Genomic DNA, 19066 nt, shown 5'->3' with positions numbered 1-19066 from the left:
CCCCTTGTATGCTGATTTAGAATGCAAATGTGAATGTGAAGGAGTAAGAAGCTACCTGCTGGTAAATTAATGTGATGTTCCAGGCCATGTTTGTGGTTCTATCTGTAAGAGGTTTTTTTTTTAAATATTCTCACATTTGAAAGTATAAAACAGATTATTGATGGGTGAATTAATTCATTTGCTCAGCAGTGATGAGTGAATTAATTTAATTTCTCAGCATTCAGATTTTGTGGTGCTTTTTATTTATTATTTAAATTAGATGTTGTGCTGCATGTTTCAGATAGTATCTGGGGAAAGAGTATCTCTCTAAGGTTTTGTGCTTTCACAAACATAGGCGGGATCCAGACCGCCAATTTGGGGCGGCCTGCACCTGCCCCTTTCCTTGCCAGATCGGGGCCTGAGCGGCCACAGCAACAGCCCCAGAGGCCTTGATCCGCTGCTTTTCCAGGCCTTGGGGAAGCGGCAAAAAGCTGCTTCCCCGCAGCCTGAAAAGGGGTGTCCTTGGGGCTTCATGCCCCATGGACACCCTGACAGCGACAGGGAGACAGAGAAAGGGGTCATTCAGCCCCATGTAAAGGCCACGCCAGTGATAGGCGGCGCGAAAGAAGCTCCATTTTGGAGCTCATTTCAGCACTGCTGAAAGGGCGCCACAAGTGCCCTTCAGCAGTGCCAGTACATTATGGCCGCGCCGCGCCATTTGGATGCGATGCGGCCGTTACATCAAAATGGTGGCGCCCATGTAGACAGGGTGCCGCCATTTTGACGTACTCAGTACGTACTAGGGTTAGGATGCAGCGGAAAAGGACGCTCCCAGACAACCCTAGCATGTACTGAGTACGTGCTTTTTGGCCCATCTGGACAGGGCCATAGTTAAGTATTTCATAACTATACATCTGCATTCTACTTTTTGTGTGTCTCCCTTTTGAGTGATATAACACTAGGAAACCCTCCATCATAAACAACCAGAAGAAGACCACAGGTTTCTTCAAGTCTGCCTCTCTCCTCTGACATAATTTTCTGCTTTTCTTACATCTGTGTTAACGTAAATCATGGTAAAAATTTAACACGGTTACAGTCGGCCCTTCTTATACACAGATTTTTTATACACAGATTCAAGCATACACGGTTTGAAAATGTTCAAAAAACATATACATTTCAAATATCAAGCTTTGATTTTCCATTTTTTATAAAGGACACCATTTTGCTATGTCATTATATTTAATGGGACTTGAGCATACACAGATTTTGTTATCAACGGGAGATCTTGGAACCAAACCCCAGCGTATAACAAGGGTACACTGTAGTTTTAATCATGGTGTAAAACTGTGGTTTGGAGCTAGTTATAAAATTGTACCTAAGGGCAAATTTTGGTTAAAATAAGCCATGGTAGTTATCCATACACCTATGGCATTACCTATACAGTTTATTTTTATAGGTTTCAAGACCTCGTGAGCAAATTAGAAGATTTGACTTTTTATCGCCAGGATGTCTTGTTCCTCTTCCATATGACCAGCCTTCTCTTTTCAATTCAAATATTTACGCTACATCTAAGCAAACTTGAACATGTACTATGGGTTGCTTGAAACCAGAGTGTGAAAATACGGTTAAAAAAAGGTTTGAATTTTTAATTTAAAGTGAAAGTAAACAATTAACTTAATGTAGATGGAAAAGAAATCAAAACAAAGAAGTCAAAGTGGATTCAAGAACCCTGAATGATGTTTACTGCCTCTTAGGCTTAGAAAAATATTACATCTGTACCAATACTGAAGCTGGGAGGAAAGGGGGCAGAAAAGAAAGACGTATGAGACTATTCTTTAGAGATGAGCAGTGCTCCATATGCAGCAGGACACTGTTTTCACCTTCAAAGAAGTGCTATAGAGAGCCAAATGTAGGTCATTCAGCTTGCAGAGCAATTTTAGCTTCCTATATCTCTCAGTGATGCATAGTCAGTAGATAAGTGTGGCATGTCACCCGTATCCACACCTGATAATAACCAAACATTATTTTTCCAAAGCATTTCTTTGCATCCATGCATAACAAAAAAAGATCACTTACTTGATCTTTGGTTTTTGATGAAAAATAGCTTTAGCCTCTCTTTAAATGTATTTTCATTCATGTAAAATTCAACTTGTACCCTAAAAAAAAAAAGAAAGAAAGAAAAGGATAAGACTTCAACTCTCCTTTGTTAAATTAGATTACACAATAATTGTGCACAAGAGACTTTTTTGGCATTTGTTCAACTCAAAATCTATAAATCTATATTTTACAAAATTCACAAGAAATTACACACATTTTCATGATACTGGGCAGGGAAAGGTGTGACTTACAACCACAATTCAGTGGACTAGAACGTCCAGTATGTTTTAATTTCTTATACGAGATATTTCACATTTTTATTGTACAGTGTAATGGATGTGCTATAAAGGTGTAAGTTTATCCCAAGGCCAGATCATTTCAGAGCAGTCCGTTCCACCGCAATCTATTAGTTCCTACAATGTATATAGTGGAGGACCCAAAGATTGGACAATGAAACAGATCAGCCTACAGGATAGAATGTTATATCCAAGTGGCTACTTATAGAGCCATGGCTCTGTAGTATAAACTCAGTTTTAGCACTGTACTAGTATTTGTATTTTAATACTCCCTTAGGGGCTCTACAGACTGCCTCAATAGAGCGGCATCCCACTGCCCCTTTCAGCGCTGGATTGGGGCTGCAGCAACCGGACACCACAGCCCTGATCCGGTGCTTTGCCAGCACTAAAAGAAATAGCAAAATGCCACTCCTTTTAGAGCTGGCAAAAAGCTGCCCATGCTGTGGCAGCAGCACTTTTCAGCACTTATTTTGGCGTGCATCATCTGAACATTGTGCCAAAGGAGGGCTGTGACACCGCCCACTGTGCAGTTGGGTGGGCAGCATGATGGCATGCGTACACCAGATGCCACACCCCCATTCCATCACCACGCCGGCACTTCAAGCCGGTATATACATCCCCTTAATCTCATGTCACCACATACTGAATACTGATGAATTAACATCAGAAGGAAAATGTCAGACAAGTGAATAAAGGCATACAGGTTCATAGACCTGGACTATTAACTGCAAAGGGAAATGCCATTATAATTTGATTCACACAGTTTTGAGCTGCATACCTATATTTTGAAGAGTAAAATCTCAGCACTCTTGACTTGAAAGAATAGCATGCTAACAGTAAGAGGTGATGTAATGTTAATGAGAAGAGTGAGTGCAAGAGCTAATCACCTTGATTTAAACCCCTATTATGAATGGCTTTTGATAGCGTAAAAGTGCCCTGTTTCTTTCTACTTCCCTTTTCTTAGCAACCATAACTGCCAAGCAGATTAGCATTCCTTTGTGATGGTTTCCATGACAAAAAGAAATAAGGGATTCCAAAAGCACTTGATTAGTTTAATGCTCTAACACTTTTTCAAACTATATTGACAGCTTGGCAGGTATCCTCGGTTCCAGTTCTGCAATGTTCAAGTCCCCGGAAAGACTGGAGCAAAAAGTTCAGAAAAAAAGAAGAAGCAGAAGTCTGAATGGAGGTAGAAACCAGTTTGGAGATGCAAGCCTAAATACAAATGTTAGCCTTAACTAGAGTACATGCACTGAATCATTAACATCTTAAGAGGAACGATGTAATTCTTCACTAATTGTCTTCTTAAAGGAGGCAATGAGTAATTTTGGCAATTTTCTTCCTATCGTTAGAAAGTTTTTTGAAAACTCCTATTTCGAATCCTATTCACAATTTGAGATGTATTCTGGATGAAATTTGCATATGGTTGTTTTGTACAGATATATGATTTTCTATGGAGAAACAGCAGTTTTCTATTCAGAAAATGTCATTACCCATGTAAACCAACCACCTGCTAAGTTTGCATCGAACAGCTAAGATACTTATCAGTCCAGGATCTTTCTCTTCAGGGTTTCTTCAACATTAGAAAAACGTGTGTTATTTTTACTGTTTTGTTTTTCATATTTTTAAATATTCTCTCCATCACTACTTGGTAGGTCAACCATTAAGCCATAATGATTAGAGTGTACCTGTATATCCTGACTGGATCAAAAAGAAAGCAACTTGAACAATGACACCACAGAAAGCAGTATAAATGTACAAGAAGGTCTCAGTTTGTGTATTGTCTTCATGGTAGAAGTTTGCTTAGAAAGCAATTTCCTAATCAATGTTGGGAGAGTGGACAAGATAAATTTGATGGAAATTTGAAGTATATACAATGCTGACTTTTTTATTAAACCTAAACATGTTTTGCTGATTCAAATAAAATGTATAATTTAAAACTTATCACATACAATTGACAGTTCAGCATTGTTATTAAATTTACAAAATAGTCCTAAGCATGCATACTCGGACGTAAGACCCACTTCTGGTATGTATGCATAAAATTGAGGTCTCAAGAGTGTAACTATCTTACAGTGCAAGACTCTATATTTCTAACCAAAAGTAAGTCCCATTAAGTTGAATAGGATTTCCTCTCCGGATAAGTGCATAAAGAATTGCAAGGATCCACTGTGTACAACCAAGACGTGAGACACTTGCTCTCAGTATCTCCAAATTAGAACTAGATGGCAAGGAAGAATTCATAACAAAATAAGAATTGTATATATGTTTCTCTCATATAAACAGCATCACTGGATTGGAGTGATATGTATAAGTACACAATTCTAGGAATGGAAAGATTACACATGATTTTTTTTTTAAATGTGGGAAAATGTTTCCTGAGCATCAGGAAACCCTGAGGAGAATCTTGAATTGTCAAGAATCTTGACATTTAAGATTCACATTAAGATTCACATTATTCTTTGCATTAAGAAACTGCATGACATTTCTACTTTTTGGTATAGATAGCAGAATATTCTGCACAGGGAAAAGCATTTTTTGTACAAAAATTAATATATCTGAAGAGAAACGTGTAAATTTTGGCTAAAATGTGAATTTTGTGCAGAGAAAGTCCCCAACTATGACATAGGCCGGTTACAGACCGGCACTTGGGACGTCTGCAGGACGTCCCATTTTAAAAAAGGGGCGTCTCTTCTAGACACCCCTGGCTCTAATACGGACTCTGTCCGTACAATATGGCGCCGGCCATTCCACACGGCCGGTGCCATCTTTACGTATCGGACGCTGTGCGTCCGAACGTGTCGCGGCGTCTTTGACATCGCGAATGCGCCCTGGTGCCTCGCGACGTCACAGAGGCGCCGCAAAAAGAAGCTCCATTTTGGAGCTTCTTTTTCGGTCCGTGCGGGAGCCGCGTTGTGAGGCTGCTGCGGCTCCCACACGGAGCAAATGGCGGCGGCGGGAGACCGCCTCAAAGTGGCGGTCTATAACCCGCCATAGTCTCTACAGGAAATATTTTCTACACAAAAATGGAAAATGTTGCTTTCTGTGTAGAAATTACTGTTTACTGTGTAAAAATACCACATGAGCATTTTCTGCAGAATACAATCCAAACTATAATATATGTGTTGGGGTCTGTTGTTATTTCCCACCTCGATCCATTGGGAGAGGCAGGTAAGAAATAAATAGTAGCAGTAGTAGTAGTACTGTACTAGTCATCTTGCAAAGCTACACAGTTTTTAAAGACTCTCATGGTGGGAAGACAATTACTAAAATTACTCATTGTTTCCATGCAGAACAACACTGATGACGAACAAGAGCCCTCCCTCCATGACATCTGTCCATCTGGCCTGGGAGGGAGTGAAAAAGCAGGCTCAACTCCATCAGGCCTAGCCTGAAGAAGAACAACCCTCTCTCCATGCCATCTGATATCATCTGGCCTGGGAAGGAGTGAAAAGGCAGTGCCAACTCCATCAGGGCTAGCCTGAAGAAGAAGAACCCTCTCTCCATGCCATCTGATATCATCTGGCCTAGAAAGGAGTGAAAAGGCAGGCCCAACACCATCAGGCCTAGCCTAAAGAAGAAGAACCCTCTCTCCATACCATCTGATATCCGGCCTGTGAAGGAGTGAAAAGGCAGGCCCAACACCATCAGGGCTAGCCAGAGCAAGAAGAAGGGCTCTACCCCCCAGGATTACAAGCTGCAGTTTTTGATATATACATATATATTATCTTAATATATGGTCTTAATTTTCAGCATTCATTGTTTAAACAAATTCATTTCCCAAGAATGTACAGCTGTAGCAGTAAAGTTGTATGGGTGGGTTGGAGTGATGAAAAATGTAATTTTACTTCTGTTTCAAGATTTGCTTAGCAATAAATGATCAATGGTGAAGAATCCTGGAATCCTCCCTGGCTGAGAATCCTGCTCTAGATAGACTAATTGTCTGATTTAGTATATAACCTCTTCAATGGTCTCAGTTCTGTTTGTGATTTGTAACTTGGGTCAATGTACCTTCAGTCCTTTAGCCTGACAAGCAATGTTCTTTCTTCATTGCTACGGATTCAAGTTTCTAGTCCAGCTGTCCCCAAACTGTGCTCTTTAAGGGATTTTAGATTTCAGCTCACAGAATCCCAGACTATTGACTAACATGACTGAGGCTTCTGGGACCTGAAGTCCAAAATCTCTTAAAGGGCACAGTTTGGGGACCACTGTTCTAGTCCATCTTTATTAGTAGTTCCCAACTTTTGGTTCTCTGGATTATTTGGACTCCATCTCCCATAATTCCTGATTGTTTGCCAAATTGGCTTTGGCTGTGGGGATCTGAAGGCCAAAACAAACAGAGAACCAAAGGTTGGGAACCACTGATATCGTTCCACATGTTTTGAAAACACTCCTCTATTTTTCGAGTGTTATGCCACAGTAAAAAGTTCAGCAAACTAAAGCTGGTGAGCTAATGAAAAGTGGGGCACAGGCTTCTGACGTCCCTAAACTCAGAAGACATCCAGATAAATAGGGTTAAGGCTAAAGGAAGTTGAATACGCTCTAATGCTTGTATAGATATTTCTGCACAGTGGTAGTTCTTGGCACATTCCAGAATGCTAACTCAGTCTTACAAGTAGATCTACAAAAGTTACTAGCCAACAAACTTTGCTGCTTAATAATATTATTCATAACAGTGTACAATACCGAGTCTGAAATAAATAACCCTCAGTTTACTTCTGATTTATGAACAAAATTATGCCGAAGATAAGGAGCCAAATTAACCTTCTCTGTCAATTGCCATTTCTGTCCATATTCAGTGAATTCTTTTTATTGTTTTGCATTGGTGCAACTGAACACAAAACCTATGCACAATTTGAATTTCTGCTATGCAGGGCAAGCTTTACCTTACAATTATGCTGAATGTATCAACTGCCCAAAAGAGACTATTATTTTAAGTAATGAATGGAACTGACATTATTTCAGGAAGGCAAAGCAATATTCACTTTGTGATCATTTTTTAATATAAATTCTTTTTATATCATCTGAAACAGCACTGAAGAATGTAAACATAGCACCCCCCTCCAAATAACCCCAGAGATTATCATACCTTACTCAAAATCAGTTAGGAATGGGGAGAGGGCATTCACTCAGTCTGAATTTCCATATGCATTTACCTAATCTGCACCTCCCATACAAACAAATACATAAATGCAAAATGTGTTGTGCATCATAACACTACCCCAGATTTTTGTACTGATATTCTCTAGTCAAAATGTATATGAAATATTTATGGCAAAATATTGCTCTTGTTATCGTTGTTGTTGTTCCCCATCTCTCCTAAAGGCTCAAGGTGAGGTACAAAATGCAAAACACAGTTTAAAAAGAAAAACATATAAAGCCAACAGGTAAAGTACAGTACTATGAAACCATTAAAATATACTCATATAAGTACATTCTTAAAAACTCATAATTTAAAATTAAATGCAAGTATCATTTTCAACTGTTTTATCTCTTTTGGCAAGTCGTTGAACAGTCTGGGGGCAGCAGACAAAAAGGTCATCTGGGAAACTGTTGCCAGTCCAGTCCCGGCTGGTTGAGGCAAACATTTCCCAGAGGAATGTGTAAAATAGTACACAAGAAATCAGGCACAGAAAAACTATGCCCAAAGGAGTACATTGGGGGGAAGAAAAGAGTGGTTGACATCCCTTTCTTAGGAAATGTCAAGATTTTAATAAAGACAGGAAAAAATAATTGATGCCTAAAGATGCATCAAAGATGCAAAATGTTGTTCTACTTATTAGTTATGCTGAGAATGTGCAGCATCCCCAAATAAAAACCCAAAACTACATTCGTCAGGAAAGCAAAACACCTGAAATATTCAGAACTATTACTTTAGGATGAAAGTATCATGATATTGCCAAGATCTTGTTGGATTCCTACACCAATGTAACTAAACCAGTCTAACTACGCCAGTGGAGATGAAGTAGCATCCAAAAGAAAAAGGCTATAAGTGCTGCAGCAGTACAGAAGCAGTACAGGGGAGAAATGAAAGCTGCTGGCTCCAAGTAGCTCATCCCAATGTCTGCCTTCAGGAGGGTTGTCCCTTAGAGGTAAGGCACTCTGGGAGAGGTGGCTGGGACAATAGTCTGTACCATGTTTCTGGGTGAAGTGCAACTACTCATATTATGCATTGTTACACAGGAGGAAGACACCAAATTGATTCCAGCCTTAGAACTAAATATAATTGGAGGTTAGTGAAGTACAAAATTATGGCAATGGGAGTATAGTGTGTGTGTAAAACCTCTACACTGTTACACTAAAAATTCTAAAGTGGCACCGTACTAACAGATACATGGCATGTCAACACTTTGCGCATCCATCAACATAACGTGCCACCAAAATCTGGGCCCAAACTGTTAGCACATTGGAGCATTTGACAAAAGAGTAATCTTGTGAAAAGCATTTTTACACATCTATTTGTGATACTTCTAAGAAGAGAATTTTCTCTTAAATGATTTATGCAACCTACAGAACTCTCATCCTAGTCACACTCTCGTCCCTTCTATACTATTTTTGTCAAAGTCCGGGCATTTTCACACTGATCAAGTGGAGCACTGATTCTGATAGAAGATGCTATTATACTCGTGTCCTGCTGTGGGCTTCTCCATGTGCATTTTTGAAGAGTTTTTCATATTTATGAGACTTTGGTTGCAAACTGTGCAAATTATTTAGAATAAACTCAAACATTTCCCCCCTCAAATAACTATTACCATTGCTTCATTGCATGAACTTTCAAAAACTGGAAGCACTGTTCACATCTTTTCATTCAATAATCCTGGCCTGCTCCCAAAGTGAGCCATGGACACAGGGTCAACTGGCACTGCCAGAAGTCAGATTATCCCAGCTCCTTTTTGCTCCAGTTTTAAGGACCAGAGCATGGTTTCAGCACAGCTTCCAGCTGCTTTGGAGGCATGCACCATTTAATCAGTATGCCTCCAAAGTGGCTGGAAGCTACTTTATTTAGCCTATCTATTTCACTCCAATGACACAAAAAAGACTTTCGTTGTTCTTGTTGTTCTAATGGAGAGGTAAAAACATCTAGCAGGGGTTACCTTTTTTCTTGATGTAATGTTTTGATGTATTAATATGCCTTTGAAAACAAGAATGAGACAAATTGTGAATCTTCCTTACATCCCTACTGGGTCAAGTGTGTGAATCTTCACTGCAATACAATTTGAGACCAAAGAGGTTAGAAAATGAAAAATTGATGTAAGTGGCAAATAGTTCCAAAAACTATTCACTTTGACAATTTTAAAGTGGACAATGGATTTTACCAGTTGCTGGCATTATATCTCTCTTATCATCCTTCTACAATGGATATATCAAGATGGTAGCTGCAATCCAAGAACTTCTTGAAAGGGTTGTGTTTTTTTTCAATTCTGCTGATAAACTATACAAATATTATAATTCAGAGCAAATGTAGGAACACCTGAACTAACTAATCCCACTGTATTTGTATCTTGGAAGGCACTGTGCAGCTCTCCAGTGGTTGCTGAACTCCAACTTTTGTGGGGTCTGATCAGTATAACTGACAAAGTAGAGTGATGGGAGCTGTAGTCCAACATTTAAGAGCAATAAATTATGCTCTGGAACTGTGATTCAACAGCACTTCCTTAAAACCTATGTGCACATTTTTATCCATAGCAGAACTAGATTCTTTCCTGCTTTCTTCTAACAGTATCTTCCTTTTTCATGCATTTTTTAAAATATGTCACACGTCAAACCACCTCATTTGTATTCTGATGGTGTAATTTCCTTCAAAACATTTTTATGCTAAGCCATCTATTCTAATCCTGAATTGTCACTTTCTGTTCCACGGACTGCTTGAACTTTGGCTATCAGGAAACCATCAATTTTTAGAAGAAACACTATGTCCTCTGGCAGGCTGCAACACAAATGTGTATAACAAGTTGGAAAATATTTACAATATCAGATACATTTTCTATGTGTTCTAATTTTATCCATATTTCTCAATCTTTTTGAGATGCAGTATATAGTATTGCATAGTATTGTATTGTACTGTATTGTATTTTACCTATCACTAGCCTCCCCTAGAGTTCTCATCTCCAGCCAAAGAATGAGACTAAAAACACTTTTTCCCTTGTTAGGGTTTCTAGAACATGTGTAAAATTGTTTTTCTATAGAACTACTGCCTTTTTTGCTTTCTGAAACAAATCATACATAGAACATGTGCCAGTACAGAAAGATTGATTAAGAAGACAAAAACAATTGATTCAGTGTTTCTAATCTGAAAAGTCTGTGGAAGAGGCATCATTCTGGGCTAGCCATCATTCATTAGCAAAACCTAACTACCATATATTAGCAAAATTCCTATTTCCCTAAAACTCCTATTACAAAAGTGAGAATTCCCATTGACTAGATGCCAATACCTTGCCATCTCACAATCAAGAAAAACATTTGAGGATTTACATCCCTGATGCTTAGGAATGAGCTTCTTCCATGGACTACAGCCAGCCTTTTGTTCAAAATATTTTTTTAAAAAACTACTCTAACTATATTCGGACTATATTATCTATCTGGACTATGTAAATGCATGAGGAGTGAGAATATGTTGGCTGCACCTCCTCTACTATGAATCCCACAATCTGAGGAATAGAACCTCATCTGAATTTGGAACCCTAGAAAATGAAACCCCCTATATAGACTCCTTGCACAGAGATTGAGTGATGGAACTGAAAAGGGAGCAGGTGAGACTATAACCCTCCCCATCTTCACAATTGATAATGCATGAATAGGACTTATGTTGCTTCCAGCATGCTGTATGGAAATCCATACTTTTCCACACACTAGCACAGCACTAGGCATATAATGGGGGCAGTCATTCTGTAAAGTTTGATAAAATTGGTTCCCAACCTTTGGTCTTCCATTTGTTTTGGCCTTCAGCTCCCAGAGGCTCCAACCAACTTAGCCAACAGTCTGGAATTATGGGAGATGACGTCCAAATAATCTGGAAGACCAACGTTTGGGAATCACCTAGACCAATGATGACAAACCTTTTAGAGACTGAGTGCCCATCTCAATATTGTTCCTGCACCAGGTGTCACCCAGTGCTTGTGGGGGAGACTTCTAGGGAGGACGGGACTTCCAGGGCAGAGCTTCGGGAGGAGGGACTTCCCCAGAGGCAGTTAAAGACACAGGAGAGCAGAGGAAGAGGAGGAACATGGGCACGGCTGGCTCTCCTATTCCTCCGTCCTCCTGTGCCTTCAACTGTCTCCATGTGTCCTCAGAGATGGCTTCGCATGCCAGAGAGGGTACGCATAGGTTCTCCACCATGGACCCAGACCAAAAGTGGGATCCTCTTGACACTATAAGACTACAATTCTCATCATGCTAGGCTATTCACCACACAAGCTGGTGAAGATGGGAAATGTAATCCAACCTCATATGGCAGACCATGGGTTACCACCTCTGTCCTATGCTAACTTCTTGGAGGCTTCATAAATGATAACAAACTAGTCAGTCAGTACTGTATTACTAGTATCTAGCAACAGCCATCTCTACCAATGAGGTTAATGGCACTTGGGACACATATGACCAAGCAACATGAGAGTGTGACTAAGATGGCAAAAGTTATTAATGAAAAAAAAAACCAGACAAGCTAGGAGAGGCTACAGCAGTTTCCTTTTGCCCATGTCTTCTGGGAAGGACAGATTCTACCCCCTCCTCTCACCCACTTTCCTTTCACTGATTTAATTGGGTACAAGCTACATCTTCACTTTGGCGCGTTACAGACTGCCAAATTGCAGCAGTCTGCTGCCGGCGCCGCTTGCAGCGTCTGGGAGCCGCAGCTTCTAAACCGCGGGACTCCCGGACGCTGCGAGGAAGGAGCGCGGAAATCACGCTCCTTCCTGGGCCCTGGAAGTGATGCCGCAAAACGCAAGGTACACTTTCGCAGCGTCACTTCCGCCGCGACACATCTGGATGCTAGGCGTCCAAGATGTCAAAATGGCGGCGGCCGTGTGGAACGGCTGCTGCCATTTGTTACGGACAGAGTCCGTAACAGAAGTAGCTAGACACCCCTTTTTTAAACTGGGATGTCCTAAGGACTTCCCAAATGGCGGTCTGTAACCCGCCTTTGAACTCAGTTTGCAACAGTTTCCCTAAAATGGAAAAGTGTGAGGAAGAAATAGAAGTTAGGGCATTTTAGGGGGGGGGGAGTGAAACAATGGGATGACAGGGGACTACTGGGACAGTCCCTGGCAAACCCAGATGGTATGAGGATATGTGACTCATGCAGGTGAATGTTTACCAGCACAAAACAAATAACAAAACTCAGAGCCCCATTTTAGAACAGCATAAACAGAAGAAGCAATTTGGTAATGACATCAAAATACAGTGCTAAAGAAGGGCCAGCCTCCCATACATACACACAGACACAAATGCTTACGCAGGCATATTGATTTACAGATCTTTAACCTGGAAATCATGGAGAACAAGAGCCTATTGCTTTGAGAGTGAATCTTCTGTTGAGACAAATTGTCACAAATAAGTCTTTAAAAAGTGAGACATGCAAACACATAGAATTGAAATATGTTCTTAAATTACATTTGGTCTCCATCACAGTAGACTGACAGTCATGTGCATTTCTATATGTGTGTGTGCATTTGTTCCTGGTTTGATAGGGAGATTCCAAAGCCCCACTACATTTGCAAGGGAAGGAGGGGGCTGCATTTTTGTAAATATTTGTGCATATTTGTTCCTGTTATGCTAGAGAGATTCCAAAGACCCACTACATTTGCCAAGAAAGAGAGTGTGTGTTGTGACTGGTGCTTTGCTGATGCCCTTGCTTTGTCCTTTACATCCTTTGTTACATGCCCCTAAATTGCACCCTCGATTCATCCACAGATCATATCAAAATCCATAATTTTGGATCCAAAATTTGACTTAGTTCATCTAGCCCTGGAGACTTGAACTCATTTAGAGTAACCAGGTATTCTTGTACTACGTCTGTACCTATTCTGTGCTGCATTTCCCCTACTGCATCATCTGGTCCATTTTCCCCAAGTTGAGCACTGTTCTCTTTTTCAGAGACGACTGAGGAAAAAAATGTTGGGCAATTCTGCCTTTTCTCTGTTTCCTGTTAACATTTCACCATCTTCTCCATGCAATGGCCCTACCATTCCTTTATTCTTCCTTTTGCTACAGATATAACCCCCAAAGCCCTGTTTATTGTTTTTAACCCTTCTAGCGAGCCTCAGATCTTTATGTACTTTAGCTTTTCTGACTTTCTCTCTACACAAGTTGGCTATTTGTTTGAATTCATCTTTGGTGGTTTTCCCCTTTTTCAATTTCTTGTGCGTGTCCCTTTTGAGCCTTAGCTTCGTTAAACGGTCTTTAGATATTCATTGTGATTTCTTTAAGCACCTTCCATTTTTCCTACTCATTGGAACTGTTTGAAATTGTGCCTCCAATATCACACTTTTAGGAAACTCCCATCCCTCATGAACCCCCTTCTCTTTTAGTATTTCTGACCATGGGATTACTGCCACTATTTCCCTAAGTTTCCTGAAATCTGCTTTCTTAAAGTCTAGAATGCATGTTTGACTGTACTTGGCTTCCCCTTTCCATTGTATGACAAACTCTAGGAGAACATGGCGATCCCCACCCACGAATCCTGCCATTTTCACCCTATTAACCACATCATCACTGTTGGTTAGGATCAGATCTAAAATAGCTGATCTCCTAGTTGCCTCTTCTACCTTTTGGACATTGTAATTATCAGCAAGGCAAGTGAGGAATTTTTTGGACCATAAATTTTTGGCAGAGTATGATTTCCAACAAATATCACGATAGTTGAAAGAACAGTTAATAAAATGGGACTGCCCAGTTTTTAAGATCTCTGTTCCCTTGTCATCACAGGTCCATTTGGTGAAGATGAGAGAGAGAGAGCCTTCTTGGTGGTTGCTCCCACATTTTATAATTATCTCCTATGGAATACTTGGCTTACCATCTGTCTGCTCTCTTTCTGCCAGCAAACAAGGGCCTTTTCATTTAGGCATTCTAGACACATTTTGGCATGCTAGACAGGCATTCTAGACAGGATTCTAGACATACGTTGCAGCAAGGAAGGAGACTTTATGCATCCCACTCAAGCATTCCTCACCAATCTTGTCCTCCTCTTTCTATTTCCCATCTGCTGTGTGCTACCTTTAGGAGTTGACAGAATAACTAAGAGATAATGCAAACAATAATAAAAGGGAGGAAAGGGTGGGAGGATCCACAACTGCCTTGTATTGCAATGTTCTACAAGTTTTGTTGTTCAGATAGAGAAGTGTCTAACTTAAAAGCAGGATGGTGTTCCTGTTCACCCTATAGCAAACTACAGTGTGCCCTTTCTTTATGCGGGGGATCCATTGGAAGTAATGGGGCTCACACGCGCCACAGTCGCACACCCCATTACTTCTTCCAGGGTGTACAAGGCTTTTTTCTGGCACGGTGTCTGGCATATGCTGGAAGCCGTGTATGACGCGCCCACATGTGATGCGGGTGCACTGTATAAAGCAATATGAAAAGAGTAATGTATAATAATAATAACAATAATAATATTTATTTGTATCCCGCCTCTCCCTGTATTGGATCGAGGCAAGTAACAACAAACAAAGGAACAATAAAAATACAACACAGCAAGCCACAAGTAAAAACATAGCAAAACATATCAAATTATAATTCCCTATCTCCTGCTCACCCTAGAATAGCATTAAAACAACAATTCCCAGTAAAATGCTCCCAATAAAATAGTCAATAAAATCAATCACGATCACAGTTCAGTGGGAACGGCTATGCAACTGGAGAGTAAACATTCCGAGGAGGTCAGTTAGGAAAGCTTGCTGGAAAAGATCCATTTTTATTGCCTTCTTAAAGGCCTCTAAAGATGTTATATGGCAGATCTCCTCTGGCAGGTCATTCCAGATTTTTGGAGCAGGATGTATGTATGCATTCCACTGTACAAGACATTGTACTTTGAAAAGACCATCAGCAAACTGAAGCTAGCAAATAAGGTGAGAGATCAGAAGACTAAAGAAAGAATGAAGAAGCAAGTGCTTTATATTTTTAGCTAGAGGAAGAGATTGTAAAGAGGCAGCATGAGAGCCATCTTTAAAATTTTGAAAGACTGTCATAATGAAGAAATAGAAAATTTATTTTATGCTGTTTCAGGGGATCCAAACCAAAAGGTTGTACAGTGTGCCCTTTCCTTATGTGGGGGATCCGTTCCAGACCCCCCCTCTTGGCGCGTAAAGCAAATACCATCTATGTGGCATCATGACGCATGCGCCATTGCCTCTACCATCGCGCAGCTTTCAGAGTAAGCTGAAAGCCGCTGTAGAGAAAAGGCAGTTTAGCACACCTTAGCAACAGCCAGTCACAAGACAGCTGGTGTCAACCAACAGGATTTTGGCTGGAGAAGGTTGAAAATTCCATGTGTGACAGTCTGAATCTTAGATAGGGTTTGGTCTTCAGAGTGTAAGGGTCTTGCAGTGTCCAGAGAGGGACAGATTTTGAGGGTTCCAGGGTAGGATTCTTAGGGCTAAAGTCCAGAAAAGGACTTAGTTCCTGTGAAAAACTCTAAGCGAAAGAGTTTTATTAAAACAATAATCTGTGGATTATAATTAGCTTGTGTGGCAAGATTGTTGAGAGGCTTAGCAATAGTAAGCAGGCCTCTTTGGCCCTGCCTGGGTGTCGTTTGGGGCTGCGGGGGCCTCCTTGGCCCCATACAGGTGCCATTTGAGGCTGCATGAGTCTCCTTGGCCCCATCTGGGTACCGTTTGGGGCTTCGTGGGCCTTCATGGCCCCACCCAGGTGCTGTTTGGGGCTGTGTGGGCCTCCTTGGCTCTGCTAGGGCACTCCTGAGGCCCAACCCACTCCAGACACCCTGCAAATGTCTGGGGCATAGGTCCTGCCCCCAAGAAGCCCTGCCCCCTGCACCGGGTGTCATGCAGGACTGGAATGCCACTGCTGTAGCCTGGTTACCTTCTCAGAATCCTTAAGGTCAGTGTTCTTGAACTGATTTCACAAAAGGTATTGATGAAAATGTTGCTACTCCAGTGATGTCAACAGTGAAAAACATGCCCCTAAAATGCTACAACTACATTACTTAAAAATGTGGGCTGGGCTCTAGATGGGAAAACATACAAGACACCCTGATGTTATCAAACATACACGCATCATAACATACATGTGCATGCATACAAACATACACATCAGTGCACACACTTACCCTTATTGAGGTTGACCCCCTTAATCTGAATTATTATTTTAGGTATCCTAAACCTACACCCCAGGATCATTCCCATTTCCTCACAAAAAGTAATTTCGTAGAAAAGTCTGGGACTGTTTATTTTCACCAGATGGGAACTCAGTAGGTCTGAACATTTACATAAGTCAAAGAGGTCTCTTGCCACAATCTAAACAATCTAAAAGAAAATATTATCAAGAAAAGAAAGACAAAAGACGTTGTTGAATTGCCTTAAAAAAGGTGAAAATTATCTGAGTGAAAAGTGATACAACAAAACCTGGGGGAAAGCTGATCTCAATGACAAAGATCCAAAGTAAGATAATGTATATTTTTGAGAACTACAGTCTGAGGAACAGAATGTTTTGCTACATCAAGTGAGAGGACCAACAAATTCACCCAAAAGATATTAGTACCAAAAACCTTCTGCTCCACCTAAGTGCAAACTAATAAAAAATAGACTGGAAATATAAAAGCTGGGCCTGGGAAAGAATAAAAATCTTTTTTTAATGTGTTTTTATTGTAAACAGTTTGTATTTTAATATGTTGTAAGCCGCCCTGATCGGAGGAAGGGCGGCATATAAATAAAATTATTATTATTATTATTATTATTATTATTATTATTATTATTTAAAAATCTATTTCTCTTTGGGTAAGCAGGATAACCTCCTTTTGTAGAACTGACCATGTCATGGAGAGAACCAAAACTGCCTTCAAACTGTGATAGGACAAATTTCTTCCATGATAACTTTCTCTTTGAAGGTTTTCAAACACTTTTTTTATTTGTCATTATGATTTTTTTCATGTTTACTAAAACTGTAAACAAATTAGAAAATAATCCCACAGAAAATATTACATTTGTTACTCAAACTAATTAATGTAAATGATGGGGGAGGAATGTGAACTTCAAACTTGCTGTAGTGTGGCACAGCAAAGACATTGACAACAACTTCTACCGGGGTTGATATTGTGGCATAAAACAGGTTATAGAATCATTTGTTGAAAGACATTTTTCCATTTAACTATATTTGGTGGGCAGTATTCAAAGCAATAATCTTTCCCTTCTAATCACATCCTGTATGTACCACAAATTACCACATCTAGTGATGGTATGGCAATTCTTAGAGTAATAGTATCTCCCAATATAATATAGTATCTCTCAATATAAAACTAGGGTAATTTGTTGGCAATGGCTACATGATGCTTGCCAGGGAATGCTTCCTGAGCTAACCTTGACCATCTGTTGTTCATTTAAGGATCCATTCAGCTGATGGGATCAAAGATTTTATACATTGGAGTTGCCATCTACAGCCAGTTATCAGATCAACTAACATCAACAGGCCTGCCAAAAAGCATAAAAATTATTGTGCAAGCTTTGGAAAACAAATTTTCTTCGTTAATCAAAGTTGTTTTAAAAACATGCAAAGGAGAGAAGGGGAGGGGAAAGTGACATCATTAGAGTCACATAGTCATGTTCAGATTAAATTCCTAAAACAACCAATGCCTGCTCACCCAGTAGTGTCACTGGGGGGTGTGGGGATGCGGACTGTACCAGGTGACACCCCAGAGGGAGGGGAGACCCAGTTGCCCCCCATCTCACCTCTCCTTGCCATGGGATGGTTTTCCTCAGAGGAGAACAAGAAAATAAAAGAGAAAAAGACAGAATATTTATATTATATTCAGTCCAAACATCTGTTTCTCTCAAGATAGCCATGAAAAGAATGAGTGTCCAGTCCAAGTTTGATATGATTATAAAATAATCTTTAAAAGATTTGAGGTAGAGTTGGGGGCCTCGAACCTAATACCAACAGTATTTAGAGAACAAAGCAGAATGAGCTAGTATACAGAGAAGTCACTGGTCTAAACCTTTCCCACTCTACCAAGATGCACTGTTTTTCGATTTAAATGTATGGGTACCTATAGGAAATAATTAATATGTAAATAAATTAGCATGCACACCATCTATCTCACTTTTTTTGCTTTTTGAGGAATGTTTTTTCATCGAGTGATGAATAAATGATCATCCCAATTTATCTGTACAATTATATGGAAAGTTGTGCATAGTGGATGAATGGACAACTATGAACAACAGTGACACCATTACCCTTCTCCCAAAATATTTGCTTCTTAGTGTGGTGTTACAGTGCTTTATAGTATGCCTTGGAAAAATAGAGTGATACAGAAACACTATCAGCATTTCATAATGCTTGCAGTATTTCCTTGAGGAATTAGTTGGGCGAAGTTGTTACACTACATCTGGGAGGTATTCTCTTGTGAGATTTAAGTGCATTAAGAAATAACCATTCACAATAACTACTTCCACAAAAACCTATGCTCTGAAAATTTATGAAAATTTACTCACTTCTCTAGTTCTTATATTTATACAAATCATTTTAAACAA

At 40.0% G+C, this 19066-nt stretch overlaps 1 protein-coding gene across 2 annotated transcripts in view; it reads right to left on the bottom strand.

Annotated features, from left to right (window-relative positions):
- Window positions 1–19066, bottom strand: part of KCNT2 (potassium sodium-activated channel subfamily T member 2) — a 281538-nt gene that overhangs the window by 174826 nt on the left and 87646 nt on the right. For both annotated transcript variants that reach the window (XM_042463483.1, XM_042463482.1), the window contains exon 2: window positions 2056–2135. In XM_042463483.1, the coding sequence (XP_042319417.1) occupies window positions 2056–2135 (80 nt within the window). The remainder of the gene's footprint in view (window positions 1–2055; window positions 2136–19066) is intronic.

Source organism: Sceloporus undulatus, chromosome 4 (genome assembly GCF_019175285.1).
Source record: "Sceloporus undulatus isolate JIND9_A2432 ecotype Alabama chromosome 4, SceUnd_v1.1, whole genome shotgun sequence".
NCBI lineage: Eukaryota > Metazoa > Chordata > Lepidosauria > Squamata > Phrynosomatidae > Sceloporus > Sceloporus undulatus.
Note: the sequence above shows the minus strand (reverse complement) of the source record. Positions and strands in the feature narration are given on the sequence as shown.